General features: G+C 41.9%; 1 protein-coding gene across 1 annotated transcript in view; it reads right to left on the bottom strand.

Annotated features, from left to right (window-relative positions):
• CPNE8 (copine 8) overlaps positions 1-15,750 on the bottom strand; it is a 442,845-nt gene that overhangs the window by 114,687 nt on the left and 312,408 nt on the right. The window contains exons 11-12 of the mRNA XM_073619694.1: positions 7,469-7,544; positions 260-313 (exon numbers count right to left, since the gene is read on the bottom strand). Of these exons, the coding sequence (XP_073475795.1) occupies positions 260-313; positions 7,469-7,544 (130 nt within the window). The remainder of the gene's footprint in view (positions 1-259; positions 314-7,468; positions 7,545-15,750) is intronic.

Below are 15,750 nucleotides of genomic sequence, written 5' to 3'. Positions count from 1 at the left end.
TATGGATGAGTGAAGAAGTTCTTAAAGCAGAGTTTGCAGCAGGTCATGCACATTTGACTAATTGTTTTTTCTGCAATTTGTACCATTTTGCTGAAACGTCAATTTGCTAAACTGTAAACAAAGGACTTCCTGCCAGAATTCCTTTGAATTTGCCAGTGGATCTAACATTTTTTTTTTTACATTTTTTAAACAAAATACTCATATTTAACAACAACAAAAAATGAGAAAATATATTAATGTAACCAATAATGTTACTTACAGTTCCAGAATTCAGATATTTTTTCTTCTTCCCTTTTTTCTTGGGATTTATTACCTATAAACATATTACAGTTTGTGATATAGCAAATAATAAATATCACACTAAAAATAATTTATATCTTTATAAATGTCATCTTAAAATAAAGCATTTTCTCTGCCAAGTAGATTTCATATTCATTAGAACAGTTTGTGCTTATTATTACAGTGAAAAACAGTTCAAGTGGAGTTTCTACTAAGCATGCCTGCAGTCCTCACAACATCTTACTGGTAACATCTTAATTATCTACAGTTAGATAGACTTAATAATTGTTCACATATGGAAAATCTTTTCGATCTTTTTAAAACTGAGTTTAAAAGCGGATGAGTAGCAATTAAAACATAGGAAAGACATGATGTTGATTAGAAATTAATAATTCAGTGATGTCTGGGACTACTGCAAATGCTCGTAAGCAAAATTTTCTCACCCTCTGTATCAACTCAGGCACAGATGCATTTTTATATAAATGAGTAATGGGATTACAAATCAAAAATATTCTTGTTTTATGACTGTATTGTTCTTGTAGTATAAGAAAATGTAGTATTCACAGTATTAGTTTAAATGTTAATACTTAACTGGTCAGACATTTAAAGCTGAAAACGTTTTATGCATTATGAATTGACTGACCTTGGGCACTTAGATTTATAATACATGGATAATAGTTATTGCTCATTGGCTTGAAACTGTTCTCCATGTGTACACTCTAGATTACACTTCTGTGCTTGTTTAATATAAAAAATTATGGAAAATAATATACTGAAGACAGAGAAAAGTAGGAGCAACGAAAATAGGATTTACCTGTAAAATCCTTTTCTTGGAGTACATCACAGGACACAGAGCCACAGTAATTACTGTATGGGTTATATGGCACCTTCAGGTGATGGACACTGGCACACCATAGACAGGAAGTTCAACTCCCCATATAACCCCTCCCCTTACCGGGAGTACCTCAGTTTTGTAGCAAAGCAATACACGTGTAACCAGAAAGAGGGGAGGGACCTCTGTGTCCTGTGATGTACTCCAAGAAAAGGAATTTACAGGTAAGCTGTTATAAAAATCCTATTTTCTTTATCGTACATCACGGGACACAGAGCCACAGTAATTACTGTATGGGATGTCCCAGAGCAATGCTATCTGAGGGTAGGGAGACACAAACAAAAGTAGGGTGCAATCAGACCTGAGGGCCTATACTGCTGCCTGCAGCATTCTGCACCCAAAGGTGATATCCTCATGCACTTGATATGCACCTGATAGAATCTGGTGAATGTATGGACCAAAGACCAAGTTGCGGCCCTGCAGATTTGAGCCATGGAGGCTTGGTGATGCACTGCCCAAGAAGCACTAACAGCCCTGGTGGAGTGCACTTTGTTTTGAAAAGGTGGAACTTTCCTCTTCAAAGCATAAGCTTGAATAATTACTTGCCAAATCCATTTGTCAATAGTAGATTGATCTAGGACCTTCAGGCAACACAAACAAAACATCTGTTTTCTGAATCTGAGCAGTCGCCTTCAAATAGATTTTGACTGCTCTAACTACATCCAGAAAATGTAGCGACTTTTCTTCCGTAGAACAGGGTTCTGGAAAAAATGTAGGTAGAACAATATCCTGGTTTAGATGAAAACCTGAAACCACCTTTGGCAGAAAGCTAGGATGAGGACGCAATACTACTCTATCCTTTTGAATGATTAAATATGGCTCTTTACAAGAAAGAGCCGCCAATTCTGATACCCTTCTTGCAGAAGAAATGGCTACCAGAAAAACTAGCTTCTTTGTCAAAAGGACCAAGGGAATATGATGCATTGGCTCAAAAGGCTGTTTCTGTAATGCCGACAGAACTAAATTCAAGTCCCAAGGGTTCAGGGGTGCTCTAACCGGTGGATTAAGCCGCATTACCCCCTGTATAAAGCTTCAGACCAAAGAATGCGAAGCAAGTGGATGTTGAAACAATACCGATAAGGCAGAGACCTGGCCCTTGATAGTACTCAAGGCCAGCTTCATCTCTAACCCCATTTGCAGAAAGGTAAGAATTCTATGTCCTATGACATACTTTCTGGGATGCCCACCCCTGGATCCACACCAGGAAACATATGCCTTCCAGACTCTATAATAAATGACTCTGGAAGCTGACTTCCAGAGCTGATTAATCAAGGTAGATATCACTGAGCCTGAAAGCCCACAATTCTTCAGAATGTGGGTTTCAATAGCCAAACCATTAAATTTAGCATTTGTAAAGTAGGATGGAACACTGCTCCCTGCGATAGCAGGTCTGGATGTGGTAGTAGGGTCCATGGGGCCCCTACCGCTATCATTAATATTTCTGCATACCAAGATCTTCTGGGCCACACTGGGGCCACAAAAACTACTGACTTCCTTTCCCGCTTGATCCTGCGAAGAAGTCGAGGTAGCAGCAGAATAGGAGGGAATGCAGTGAGAACTGATCCCATGGGGTCACCAATGCATCTTTTTCGCATGCAAGTGGATCCCTTGTTCTTGAAACAAAGAATGTTGAATGTTGATGGGCAAGGTCCTTTTGGTTCTGGACCATTTCCCTTGGACAGACACCACTTCCAGGACTGTTCCCCAACCCGAAAGGCTGGCATCTGTTGTTACAACCTTCCAGGTAACCGGTAAGAAGGATTTCCCCTTCTACAGATCCTCGGATATCCTCCACCAACTGAGGCTCTGGCGCACTTTTGGTGATAAACGCATCGGAAAATCTAGTGCTTGGACCTTCTTGTTTCAGGCAGACAGGATACTGTTTTGCAGAAGTCTTGAATGAAACTGAGCATAGGGAACTGCTTTGAATGAAGCCACCATCTTCCCCAACAACCTCATACAAAAGGCGAATAGAAGGACCCTTCTTCACCCTGACCACCTGAACCAGCTCCTTTATGGTGCTGATCTTTGCCTGGAGTAAAAACACCCTCTTCTGGGCTGTATCTATAACCAGACCCAAGTACTCTAATCTTCTTACTGGCTTTAAAGAAGATTTCTCTAGGTTGAGGACCCAACCTAGGTATTCCAGATAGTTGACTGTGGTGACCATGCTTTGGTCCAAGCGGGCTACCAACTGGTCTATTAAGAGCAGGTCGTCTAGGTATGCTATTATCGTTATATCTTGAGTCCTTAATCTGGCCAGAGGAAGGGCCAGAAGTTTTGCAAACACCCGAGGTGCAGTAGCTAGACCGAAAGGCAATGCTACAAACTGAAAATTAAGTTTTTCTAATTCGAAACACAGATAGTTCTGGTGAGCGGGGAAAATAGGTACATGCAGGTATGCATCCTTGATGTCGATTGATGCCAGAAGTTCTCCTCCTTGTAGGATGGAGACTACTGATCGGATTGATTCCATGCGAAAAGAGAGGATATTCAGGAGCCGGTTTAGATCTTTGAGTTCTAGAATGGGTCTGACATCTCCATTTGGTTTTGGCACCGGGATGAAAAGGTTTGAATTAAACCCCAACCCCTGCTCTTCCATGGGGGCCACCATGATCACTTTTTGTGACAAAAGTCGATCCAACGCTTAAAAGAGAGACTTCTTTTTCTCTGGATCTTTGGGGAAATTTGACCTGAGGAAACGAGGAGATAGAAATTCTTGTAACTCTAGTTTGTAACCTAGAGCTATTGTGGAGACCACCCATCTGTCTCGAAATTCCTCCTGCCAGACCCTTGAGAACTGCAGAAGTCTTCCCCCCCACTCGAACAAGCGAGGGCACCCCTTCATAAAGAGACTTTAGCGTTCTGTCTTGTATAGGTTTCCTCCCCCAGGACTTCTTTTGTCCCTGGGGTTGACCCTGAGGTTTACCTCTTGAACCTGACAGTGGAGGCCGTCGTGACTGCCTGGAGGCTGATGTCCCTGGCACTGGAGAAAGAGCACGTTTAAATGAGGGACGTTTACTATTTTTCTTAACTGGCAAAAGTGTACTTTTCCCACTTGATATCTTTTGGTTATATTTGTCCAAATCATCCCCAAACAGCTTTTTACTGCGGAAAGGAAAACCAGGCCAGGAGCCAGGCCAGGAGCTTTTTGCATGGCGCTTCGAATGACCAACTTTTCAACCATAAGATTCTACGCAAATGTACCAACCCAAGCGTAAGGCGAGAGGTTTAAAGCATAGAATCTCTGATTGCGTCAATTGCAAAACACAAAGCCGCTGGCAGCTCGGCTAAATCCTGGGCCTGCTGTTCAGGGAAAACCTTGAGCACGTGTTTCAAATGGTCTCTCAAGGATTGACATACTGCCACTGCAGGTTGAGCCACTGAACCTGCTAAGGAGAAAATGTTTCTTAACAGGAATTCCAATTTTTTTATCAGTTGGATCCTTAAGCATTTGCGCATTGTCAACCGGACAAGTCAAACTTTTATTCACAGAGGATATAGCAGTGTCAATTGCTGGTATACTCCACATCTTAGTAAAGTTTTCCACCATAGGATAAAATGTTGAAAACTTTTTAGGGGGGAAAAAATGCTTATCTGGGTGATCCCACTCAGAATACAAAAGCTTTTCCAGCAATGAATGGACAGGAAAGGCACGCAAAGCCTGAGGAGGTTTTAGTGAACCCAAACAAGAAGTGGGCTTTTCAAGTGACTCAGTTAAGGGTAGCTTAAATGTGGAGCGGACCATTTCAGTAAGAGAAAGCACCAGCAATTTCTCAGCTTGTGAAGCTGAAGAAGGTCTTTCCCCACTTGATCCCTCAGAAGAGGAGTCATCAGTCTCTTCATGGTCCCCTGAGGGGGATTCATCTTTCCTCTCCCACTGTTCCCCTGTTTGAGGATCCTGGGTGGTAGAAGGGGACCTAATGCGTTTTCTTCCACATCTTTCCTCCAATCCAATCATGGCTGAGGAAAAAACCTCCTCAGTAATATAGACAGGGGCTGAACTGTCGGAAGCAATTGCAACCCTGGATTACCCCGATGGTTCACTCTGACCAACCTCCCTAGGCCTTTCAGGGGGGGATGGTGTTGCAGAGGGAGGGTCCTTAGAGCCCGAGGGCGACCCCTTTGTGCCCTTGTCTTTTCAGGTATTTGTACCTCTCCCTCTGGTCATAGTGCCAAGCACAAATGCAGAGGTACTACCAAAAAAATGCACCCACTGCTGAGCAAATAGTCCAGTAACTGCCGCTGCTATTAATGCTCAGCCTGATGCTAAATAAATGTGCCCTGGGAATGCCTGTGTCACCAACACTCACATGCCCCCGTCTGCTCTGTGTCCATCCGTCAGCTGAATGCATCTGAAAAGAGGTGCACTTTATAGCAGACACAGCTCTGCATTTGTGAACGTCTGAGGCATGTCAATGCCGTGCTAAGCCATGCCCTCTTTCTCCGATTTCCCACAATGCCCCTCCCCCTTTTATCAAAAAAGATTGTTTTCCCGCGCGCGTGGGCTCCGATCCGTCCGGATCGCATGTGGAGGGGGGCTGGGGTGGAGGAGGAGAGCTGATGGACGGAGAACTGCCATAATGGTGGCAGTGGTGCGGCATACCGCTGACTGGCCTATGCTCCTTCTGCCTCCTGGAGAGAAGAGGTACCTCTGTCCAGGTGGGAGACATTTGGAAGAAAAAAAAACCCTTCCCACGTCTTACCTGGGGCTTGGGCTGGAGGAAGTGTGCAGCATGTATGGACACAGAGCAAGACTGACAAGCATAGAACAGGTATGTGCTCTTGACAGCCCCCGGTGGCGACTTCAGGCATGACAACATTTACTTAAAGGAGAAAACCCACAAGAATTAGAAAAATTCCTTAGGAATCTCCCTTACCTTATCCAGCTGCAGGGTTCTGTGGTAAAACCAAACAGACCCAATCTTTACCACTCATGGTGGGCTCCATTAAAAAACCTTCAGGGACCGGGGCCCCTTTTTATCAGGGGTTCCACACCCATGGACCTGTAAAGCACCCCACCAGGAAATATGGCTGAAAAAACCAAAGCACTGGATCCCGGGGTCAAGCTCTCTAAAGAGAGAAGTGTTACAGGCAAAACCTCGTTTCTTCCGCCACGAGGCCCGGGTATCATTCAATTCGGCCTGAAAAGACACATTTGAATGGATCCGGTTTCATGGCTTGCCCCAGCAAATATTTCTCCAGCGGAGCTCAGCACAGCACATCTTTACTTGTGACACCTAAGACACTGGCGAAAAAACTGAGGTACTCGCGGTAAGGGGAGGGCTTATATGGGGAGTTGAACTTTCTGTCTAGGGTGTGCCAGTGTCCATCACTTGAAGGTGCTATATAACCCATACAGTAATTACTGTGTCTCCGTGTCTCGTGATGTACGATAAAGAAATGAATCCATACAAAACACCTTTCAGTCAACATAAAACAATAAAGAATATCAGGTCATAAACAAAATAGAAGAACCTCCAACAGGGTGGCGGGGAGGGTAAATGTCCAGGAAAATAGAGGTTGAGGGTCAGACATGGGACAGAGGGAGAGGGTGGAATGATGGGACAGAGGGAGAGGGTGGAATGGAGGGTGGTGTGACAAATATGGGTAATCTGAGGGGACTGCAGGAAATGGCCCTATCACAGGTAGAGTAGTTGCATGTCAAAACTAAGGGCAGAAGCTATTTAGCCCAGGCTTCCCAGCTCATTAAAAATGTGCTCATGGAATCGGAAATGATGGCCCTATCTTTTCATGTAACAATACTTGGAAAATTCTGGGTCTAGTCTCCATTATTCATTGACTTTCTTTTATATGTTTTGCACACATTACATAAAATGTGTCTTTAGGTATTAACCATAAGAGAGAAGGGCTATTATCATATAAAGAAAAATTCAAACATTTACCTAAACAGCATTGTCATATGGAAGGGAGATAGCAGATTATGATCTTCTTTTGCTCTTCCTGCACTTGGAGGTGGATTTACTAAAACTGGAGAGTGCAAAATCTGGTGCAGCTTTGCATAGAAACCAATCAGCTTCCAGGTTTTTTTGTCAACGCCTAATTGAACAAGCTGAAGTTAGAAGCCGATTGGCTACCATACACAGTTTCTAACTTTTTCTAACCTGTGGAAAATTGCTAACATAGTACTGCCCTAATCCACCCAAAACTCCATGCAGACTTTTGGAAATAATCCAGAACTCAACAGTCTTTGTAATGGCATTTTTGCTATTAATGATGTGATTAAGAAATGGTGTGTCCTTTATCCTCCAAATTCATTCATTAAATACAACTTGCCTCATAGACATTGAACTGTGACTGTCCTCTGGACAGCTCCCGATAACTTGTAGTAAATTCACCAATGTAATCATGGCTGTAAAATAAACACATAGGACAAAAAGTAAAGAGTATTCAAGATTAATCAGTAAAGGAATGACATTAGAAGCTGTTTCTGCCTTTTTGAGTACATTTGTCTTTAGCATTAGGTCTGAACTATGAATGGCATTTCTCTATTGCCTAGTACCAAGCATGCAACATTTACAATAAATCAGAATCATAAGGGTCATAAGTGAGAAAACACAATTACATATATTTCTGTATCCCAGTATTTTGAGCTTCAGAGCACAGGCAGATATTTCAGGTTACACCTCAACAACTCTCCATGTCGCCAAATTCTTGTGAGGAGTAAATATTTAAAACAAGGAGTGTGTTTATAAAAAAAACATGCAGATCTATTCATCCTGTGAAACTGCAGGAAAATATCGCAACATGGCAACAGGATGGATTTGATGACTATAGAAAATAGGTATTTATTTCCTATGGTCATCAGCTCCATCTAGTGACCTAAATAGGCAATATTTATCAGATTTAGTAACAAAAACACAGAAAATAAAAAATAAAATGTGAACACCCAGAGATCTCCTCAAAAAATGTGTTTATTATGAATAGAAACCATCACAGCAACAAACAAGATTGCTACTCCCTGCAAAAAAGCCCCCACACCCACACATATTCCCCACCCGCGTACCTACAACCTCCCCCTTAAAAAAGGTTATCCATCCTCAAAACTAAATCCCCTAGGTGATAAAGCTCAAAGCAGCCCTCCCGAAGAGCTAAGACCATGTGGATAATCCCCCCCTGCAAGATGGATCCCCTATATACAGCACCGGCATGCTGTGTGGACAGCAGTCCATGTCACACATATACAGACAACTCAGGGTCCTGGATGAGGTGATACTGCACCTTGTAGGTGAATGAGCGAATGCAGTATGGGTGAATGTAGTAGAAGCAAAATACAGGAATTCCTGAGGGCCAGTAAGTCAGTACACTGCTGGATGACTGAGTCAGTGTAGACAAGCTGACAATTGATATTTGACAGTCTGTATACCACAGATAAGAATGAATACCAGATAAGGGTCTCTGCTGCAGCAGGAACAGTGATGGGAGCTCATGAAGCTGCTGTTCTACTGCCAAGTAAAAGTTGGTAGACTGCACCATAGGCTATGTATACTGCTGAACACTCCACACCCAAATATACAGCAAAGATGAGGTGAACACAGTCTGAAAGGATTCATGTGAGCCGATAGAGATCTGACGAAGTTCTGGGGAGGAATCTTTTGAGATAGGTGTTTACATTTTATTTTTTATTTTCTGTGTTTTTGTTCGGTATAGCTCTTTGTGAATACACCCTGCCCTTATAGTGGGCGGCATCTCCACTTAGCTTATCATTGTTTAGGTTCCAAGTACCCTAGGGTACATTTTGTATGAATATTTATCAGATTTACTCTATTCTGTATGAATGAATAACATTTGACCTGAAAAAACAAAAACAAATAAAATTTTACTTTGACCTGTTTGGCACAAAATGTAATGTGCATACAGTTTAATAGTATAAAAAGCTCTGCAAATGTTTTATAAATGCAGGTGTTTAAAAAAAGACATTAGTATGTTTATCAAGCTGATTATTTTATATTTGTGATAATCAGTCCTGTGATATATTTTATATCACAGGACTGATTACTTGTCACGAAAAAACATATGTATGCCTGCTGATTTACCTTAAACTGCTGGGTGTAAACTGTTAGCAAGTATGCAGATAAAGAGCTTTGATTTCACTCGCTCTCGCTTTTAAAACTGCTAGGAACAGTCAGGCAACTAACATCTTCAGAAGGTGGTCAGCAATGGCTGTCTATTTTTGGAGGTATAAAACTGTACTGAGATTAATATGCGGATTGCCATTGTTGACCTCAATATGAAAATGCTAGTAATTTTTTTTTTAAGTACAAACACCAAGAACATGCAAGAACCAAGTGAAGGGAGTCCAAACTCAAGCTTTGAATAGCTTTTTTAGTAAAAGCACTGGAAGTCAATAGATTATTATGGATGCTAGGAAACGACCTGGTTTCCCTGAAAATAAGCCCAGGTCCTATATTATTTTTGGCAACAAAGGGCACAGTAGGGCTTATTTTTGGGGTAGGTCTTATCATGCCATGTGCTGTCTCTCTCCCTCCCTGTCTGTCAGGAATCCCCTGTGTAAAAGTGCGTGTAGAATATTGGAATCCACTCCGTTACAGTATCACACAATGCAAATAGTGTAGTGCCACATATCTTCTTATAGCGCCGCTGGGCGCTTCTGTGACCCGCTGGAGCTCTGCGGAGGGAGGAGGCCCAAGATCCCCCGCTGACCGCTTGGAGAAGGGGAGATCAGCTGAGCGCTGCTTGCTGCTTCCATGACCCACCAGAGCTCTGCAGAGGGAGGAGGGCCCGAGATCCCCCGATGGCTGCTTGGAGAGGGGGAGATCAGCTGAGAGCAGCTCGCCACTTTCTTAGCCCGCCAGAGCTCTGCACAGGGAAGGGCCGAGATCCCCCGCTGACAGCTTGGAGAGGGGGACCACCGCTCCCTTAGCCCGCCGGACCTCTCCTCACTGCTCCGAGCACTGCAGGGGGGGGGGCAAATCCCCAGCTGACAGCTGGGAAGAGAGGAGCAGGAGATCAGCTGTTCTGAAGGTACTGTACTTGGCACAATTGGATCACACAGTCTACGCCATACACTACTGTAATGGAGTGGATTCCAGCACTCTACCAGAACTTTAAACGAGGGCTTATTTTCGTGGTAGGGCTTATATTGCGGAAAATCACAGTAGGCCTTATTTTTGCGGAAACACGGTAATAATTCCTAGATTGTAAGGCGCTAACGAGCAAGGCCCTCTGATTCCTCCTGTATTGAATTGTATTGTAATTGTCTGCCCTAATGTTGTAAAGCGCTGTGTAAACTGTTGGCGCCATATAAATCCTGTATAATAATAATTTAAGAGAGGTCTGCAACTGCAGCCTACTAATATGTTTATACAAGTTTCCTCCAAAGCTTTTTTGTTGGTATGGCTATAAGAGTTGAAATGCTAACCTTTCATGTTGAAAACCATTAGTCTGAACTCTCATCAGTGCTGGTAACATGACGAAAAGTTTAGGTCTTTAGTCTTATGATCTTTGCTAAACAGAAGAATCAGTCAATCAGCAATGATTTTTGCCTTCATCAGTGATCAAGTTGCCAAAGTATAAGCAGCACTAAAGCACTAGAGGGAGTATGAAGTAGTATATTGTCAAGGAATATATTTTAGCCCTTCTATCTCTCTTTATTTATCCATCTGGGATAAGTTAACATAATGCAAGTTTGTGTTGGAGTACAAACACCTTTTAATTTCAACTGTGGTTTTCATTCCTTAAAGGGGAGCTTTAGTTCCCTTGACCATGGCTCTGCCCTTTTCCTCCGGCAGTGCCAAACTTGATTGTCCAGCATGCATGCAGATTTGTTGAAGGGCTCTGCCTGGCCTTCGGGACCTGGTGGAGACCTGTGCCACATCTGTGCATAAACCAAGTTATGCCCATGCAAGCGCAGAAAAAGGGGTGCAGGCCTCCTTGACTGTGCCCTGTGTGCATGCACAGATGTGCTGAAATCCTCTGCCAGGTCCTAAAGCCTGAAAAAGCCCTTCAGCGCATCTGTGCATGCATGCACAACATTGTTCTCCTCTAGAATGTACAAAAAAAAAAAAAAAACAGAGTGGTAGAAGGAGGGGAATGGAGCTAGGTGCATGCACACAGTCTTTTGGGGTAAAGGTCTGCTTTAATTAACAGAAGTTATATAATGTGCCCTGATGCTCATCTTTAATGTAAAATAATTCACAGTAAATTATTTTATTATATGAGTATCTTATTAATATATTCACACTATTATGTTATATGCTATTTGATCAAGTAATGCAAATGTACCAAGCTAGAAAGGTCAGCAGAGAGGTGCCAGCAATGTGTTTTTTGCTGATAAAAAAAATGTTTTGGAATAAGCCAAGCATAGGTTGCACATCTTTGTACCCCTTGCAATGAAAATGTTTATTTTAAACTTTCATTCAAACTATTAAAATGAAAACTATAACAAGAGAAATATGGAGTCTGCCATTACTAGTTTCTTGGCTGTCATGCTGATAGTCTGGCTTCAATCTTTTCAGTCACTATACTATTTGTTCAGGGTCAGTGATTGAAAAGGATCTTTGATTTTTCCACACCTTTCCTGTTTTTTCTGACCAGCACATGAACTGGTGAAGTTTTTGTGTTTTTATATCCTGATCTGCACATGAAGTTAGTGGGTTAACGTACTAGCATTTTCAGAAGGTCAACAACTACAGCCACCATATTTCTTTCTTGACAGATTTACTTTACAGAGACACTGTCTTCAAAACTAATATTACACAGGACCTAGCTGACTGCACATTGCCTGTCTCTTTATCAGAATTGTTGCTAAAAGAAGCAACACTTAAGATGACATATCCACTCATCAGCTGTTGGTAAATATATCAGCATGCATTCATAGTAAAATAGGAACACATGCTGCTGTAGTCTAAAGCTGGCCACATGCAGGGGTGTTTTACTATTCATGTGAAAATAATGAGGCCTTTCAAACATCCCTTTTAGAACAATCATTTTCTGCTTAGTGGATTTCATAAAACAGACGATATATCCAGATTTTTTGGAAAGACCTAGCTGGCCTGTACAAAAGTGGCAAAATTGTAGGAGGGCAGTGCCCCACCAACTGATTTGATTTTTTTTTTCCTGCAAAATATGTAAAACAAAATTGATTAAAGGGTAAATCTACCCAAAGCTAATATGTCAGCTTTTCATGGAAGTTGGAGAAAGCCCAAAGTGCCCCTAAACTTGACCTTTTTTAAACAACAGCCTAACCTTTACCTGGCTTTTTAAATTTTGCATATACTTGCCTACAACTGCTCTAGGCTTGGCCAAGCTGCGATTAATAGTAGAACAGGGCCACTGCTAATGAGTGCCATGGTGATGTCAATAAGGGCCAGTTCACACCAGATGCAGTTCCATGTACTTTTTTTCTGCACTTTTGTGGTGTGAACTAGCCCTAAAAGTGCATGCACAGTGTTTTCCATGTATTCCAATGGCTCTAGTTCACACAAATGCAGTCAGTTCCAGTCAGTTTCCAGTCAGTTTCTGCACCGGAAACTGACTGGAACTGATTGTACTGGTGTGAGCCATTGGAATACATGGAAAACACTGTGCATGCATTTTCAGGGCCAGTTCACACAGCAAAAATGAACTTCGGATACGTTCCGGATCAGTTTTTGCTTACAGTTTACACCACATGCAGTTCCAGTGCATTTTTGATACAATTTGCTAGGTTCCAGAACAGTTCTGTGCAGAAAAAATGCAGAACGCTCTACTTTTTTTTCTGCACTGGAAACTGACAGAAAAATGACTGCACTGGTGTGAATTAGAGCAATTGGAATACATGGAAAACACTGCATGCATTTTTAGTGCAGAAAAAAGCACACGGAACTGCATCTGGTGTGAACTAGCACTTAGTGCAGGAAAAAAATCGCACAGAACTGCATCTGGTGTGAACTAGCACTTAGTGCAGAAAAAAAGCGCACAGAACTGCATCTGGTGTGAACTAGCACTAAGTATAAAGAGGGCTCGGGTGGAGTCAATGTTTGTTTCACAGTGATTACCTGATTGCCACTAGCTGTGTGTGTTCTGCAACCTAAAGATGACCTGTACCTTAAGTTTTTATATACTGATCTACCAGCACTTAACAACCTGAGGTTAGAGAAGAATAGGTGTATATAATGGTGATGTGCAGTGATAGTTTAAGGTTTGTTTTATACTACCTTACTGTTGTTTCTCTTGGAGTGTTTTTTTACTACCTTAGTGTTATTTCTCCTGAGGATCCCAATGAAAAGGACTCTTGAGCTGCACTTAAGTAGGAAAGAATGAATACCTCCTGCAGCAATTAGGAGGGGTCCTACTACACACTATTGTATCATAATTTTATAAATGTAACAAAAGGATTGGAAACCTCCAGTGGTGGCTGGAAATACTCCAGAAGTAAAGGTGCGTGTGAATAGAGCCATCAGTCATAGCAGGGAGATCTTGCTACTCGAGTCGTCAAAGATTTGGGAGGCCAATTATTTAAGAACATTTGACTTCACTTGTAACTGAGATATACATTTTGAGTGGACTGGTCCTTTAAATTGTGTGTATAAAATTATGTAACAATGCTGGAACAATTCATGCCAGTTGCAAGTGACAGCGACTGGAAAATCTTCTTCCAAGTCTGAACTAGGAAACTAAGCTAAAAATACATAATGATAAGTTTTATACAATTTAGAATTTGCCAAAACACTAAAATTGTTATGATAAACTTACTACAAGAAGCAAATGTATGCCGTAAAATAAACCCTGCTGGGTACATTTACAAATAGTTGAGATCCAGTGGGTTACATGAGATCAAATGTGGCTATCAAGAACATAATGAATGCTTCCCCACTGTCATTATACGGCCTGTAAGTCGGCTCCTTTAAGAGCCATAGCAGGCTCGCGCATGCCCGCTGCACAGGAGGGGACCTGATGCGCGTGGCTGGCAGGTGCAATGTCTGCCGGCCACTCGCGATTGTGGGCACGAGAGCCAGAACGGGGATCTGTGTATGTAAACACACAAATCCCCATTCTGACAGGGAAGGAGAGACAGACCCGCTGTTCCTAGTAATTAGGAACAGCGATCTGTCTCCTCCTCCAGTCAGTCCCATCCCCCCACAGTTAGAAACACACATGAATGAACACAGTTAACCCCTTGATCACCCACCATAGTATTAACTCCTTCCCTGCCAGTGACATTTACACAGTAATCAGTGCATTTTTATAACACTGATTGCTGTATAAATGTCAATGGTCCCAAAAAAGTGTCAAAAGTGTCCGATCTGTCTGCCTCAATGTCGCAGTCCCGCTAAAAATCGCAGATCGCCGCCATTACTAGTAAAAAAAAAAAAAAAAAAAATACAATAAATCTATTCCCTATTTGGTAGATGCTATAACTTTTGCCCAAACCAATCACTATACCCTTTTTGCAGTTTTTTTTTTTTTATACCAAAAATATGTAGAAGAATACATATTGGCCTAAACTGATGAAGAAATTTGTTTTGTTTTTTAATTTTTGGGGGATATTTATTATAGCAATAAGTTAAAAATATTGTTTTTTTTTCAAAATTGTCCCCAGAAAAGCAGAAAGCTGTGTCGCAGGCAGTACATGTAAATGTTAATACACATTTAACCTGATTTAATAATAGGATTTTTATAACGGCTTACCTGTAAAATCCTTTTCTTGGAGTACATCATGGGACACAGAGCCTTAAGTAATTACTTAATGGGTTATATGCCACCTTCAGGTGATGGACACTGGTTATATCCAATCCAAGAAGTTTACTCCCTATATAACCCCTCCTCCTTCCAGGAGCACATCAGTTTTTGTAGCAAAGCAATATGCTTGAATCCCAAAAAAGAGGGGAGGGGCCTATGTGTCCTATGATGTACTCCAAGAAAAGGATTTTACAGGTAAGCTGTTATAAAAATCCTATTTTCTTTATCGTACATCATGGGACACAGAGCCTTAAGTAATTAATTAATGGGACGTCCCATAGCAATGCTACTTGAGGGGAGGGAGACACAACCCGGAGGGTACCCCCAAAACTTGAGGATCTACACTGCTGCCTGGAGCACACTGCGCCTGAAGGCGATTATCCTCATGCCTTCTTACATCCAGCTGATAAAATTGTGTTCCCCGTTCCTATGACAACGTCCATTAGGACGAAACGTACGTCGGAAGGCAGACACGCTGACGTCATTGTTTCCATCCCAGTGTGAACGGGTGCATGCAGGCCGGCCGGCTGTTCCATATACATGCTTTTAATCGTACTTTTTATGTAAGTGCAATTTTCCTTCATTTTAATAAATTGATTATGCGGATTCACACTATGGAGAATGTATTTTTCATTTTCTTGGGTTCTCCTTGCTGACCATTCGTTTCCTCTGGACGGAGAGTTCCGGTCATCCGTGTTTCTGTGATGAGACAGATGGTGGTGTCCCCGCAGAGTGGATTTTCAATATAAGCTGAGTTAAAGCTTACTTTTGGTGAGCGTACATCTTTATAGGTGGTGGATTTCACTGGGTGTCTACTGATGAACTTTTAATCACCATCTGAGGATTTAATTTATCTTAAAGCCTTTTTTATTTTT

This window comes from Aquarana catesbeiana, linkage group LG03 (genome assembly GCF_042186555.1).
Source record: "Aquarana catesbeiana isolate 2022-GZ linkage group LG03, ASM4218655v1, whole genome shotgun sequence".
Classification (NCBI taxonomy): Eukaryota; Metazoa; Chordata; class Amphibia; order Anura; family Ranidae; genus Aquarana; species Aquarana catesbeiana.
The sequence above is the reverse complement of the archived record's forward strand: the minus strand, read 5'-3'. Positions and strand labels throughout refer to the sequence as shown.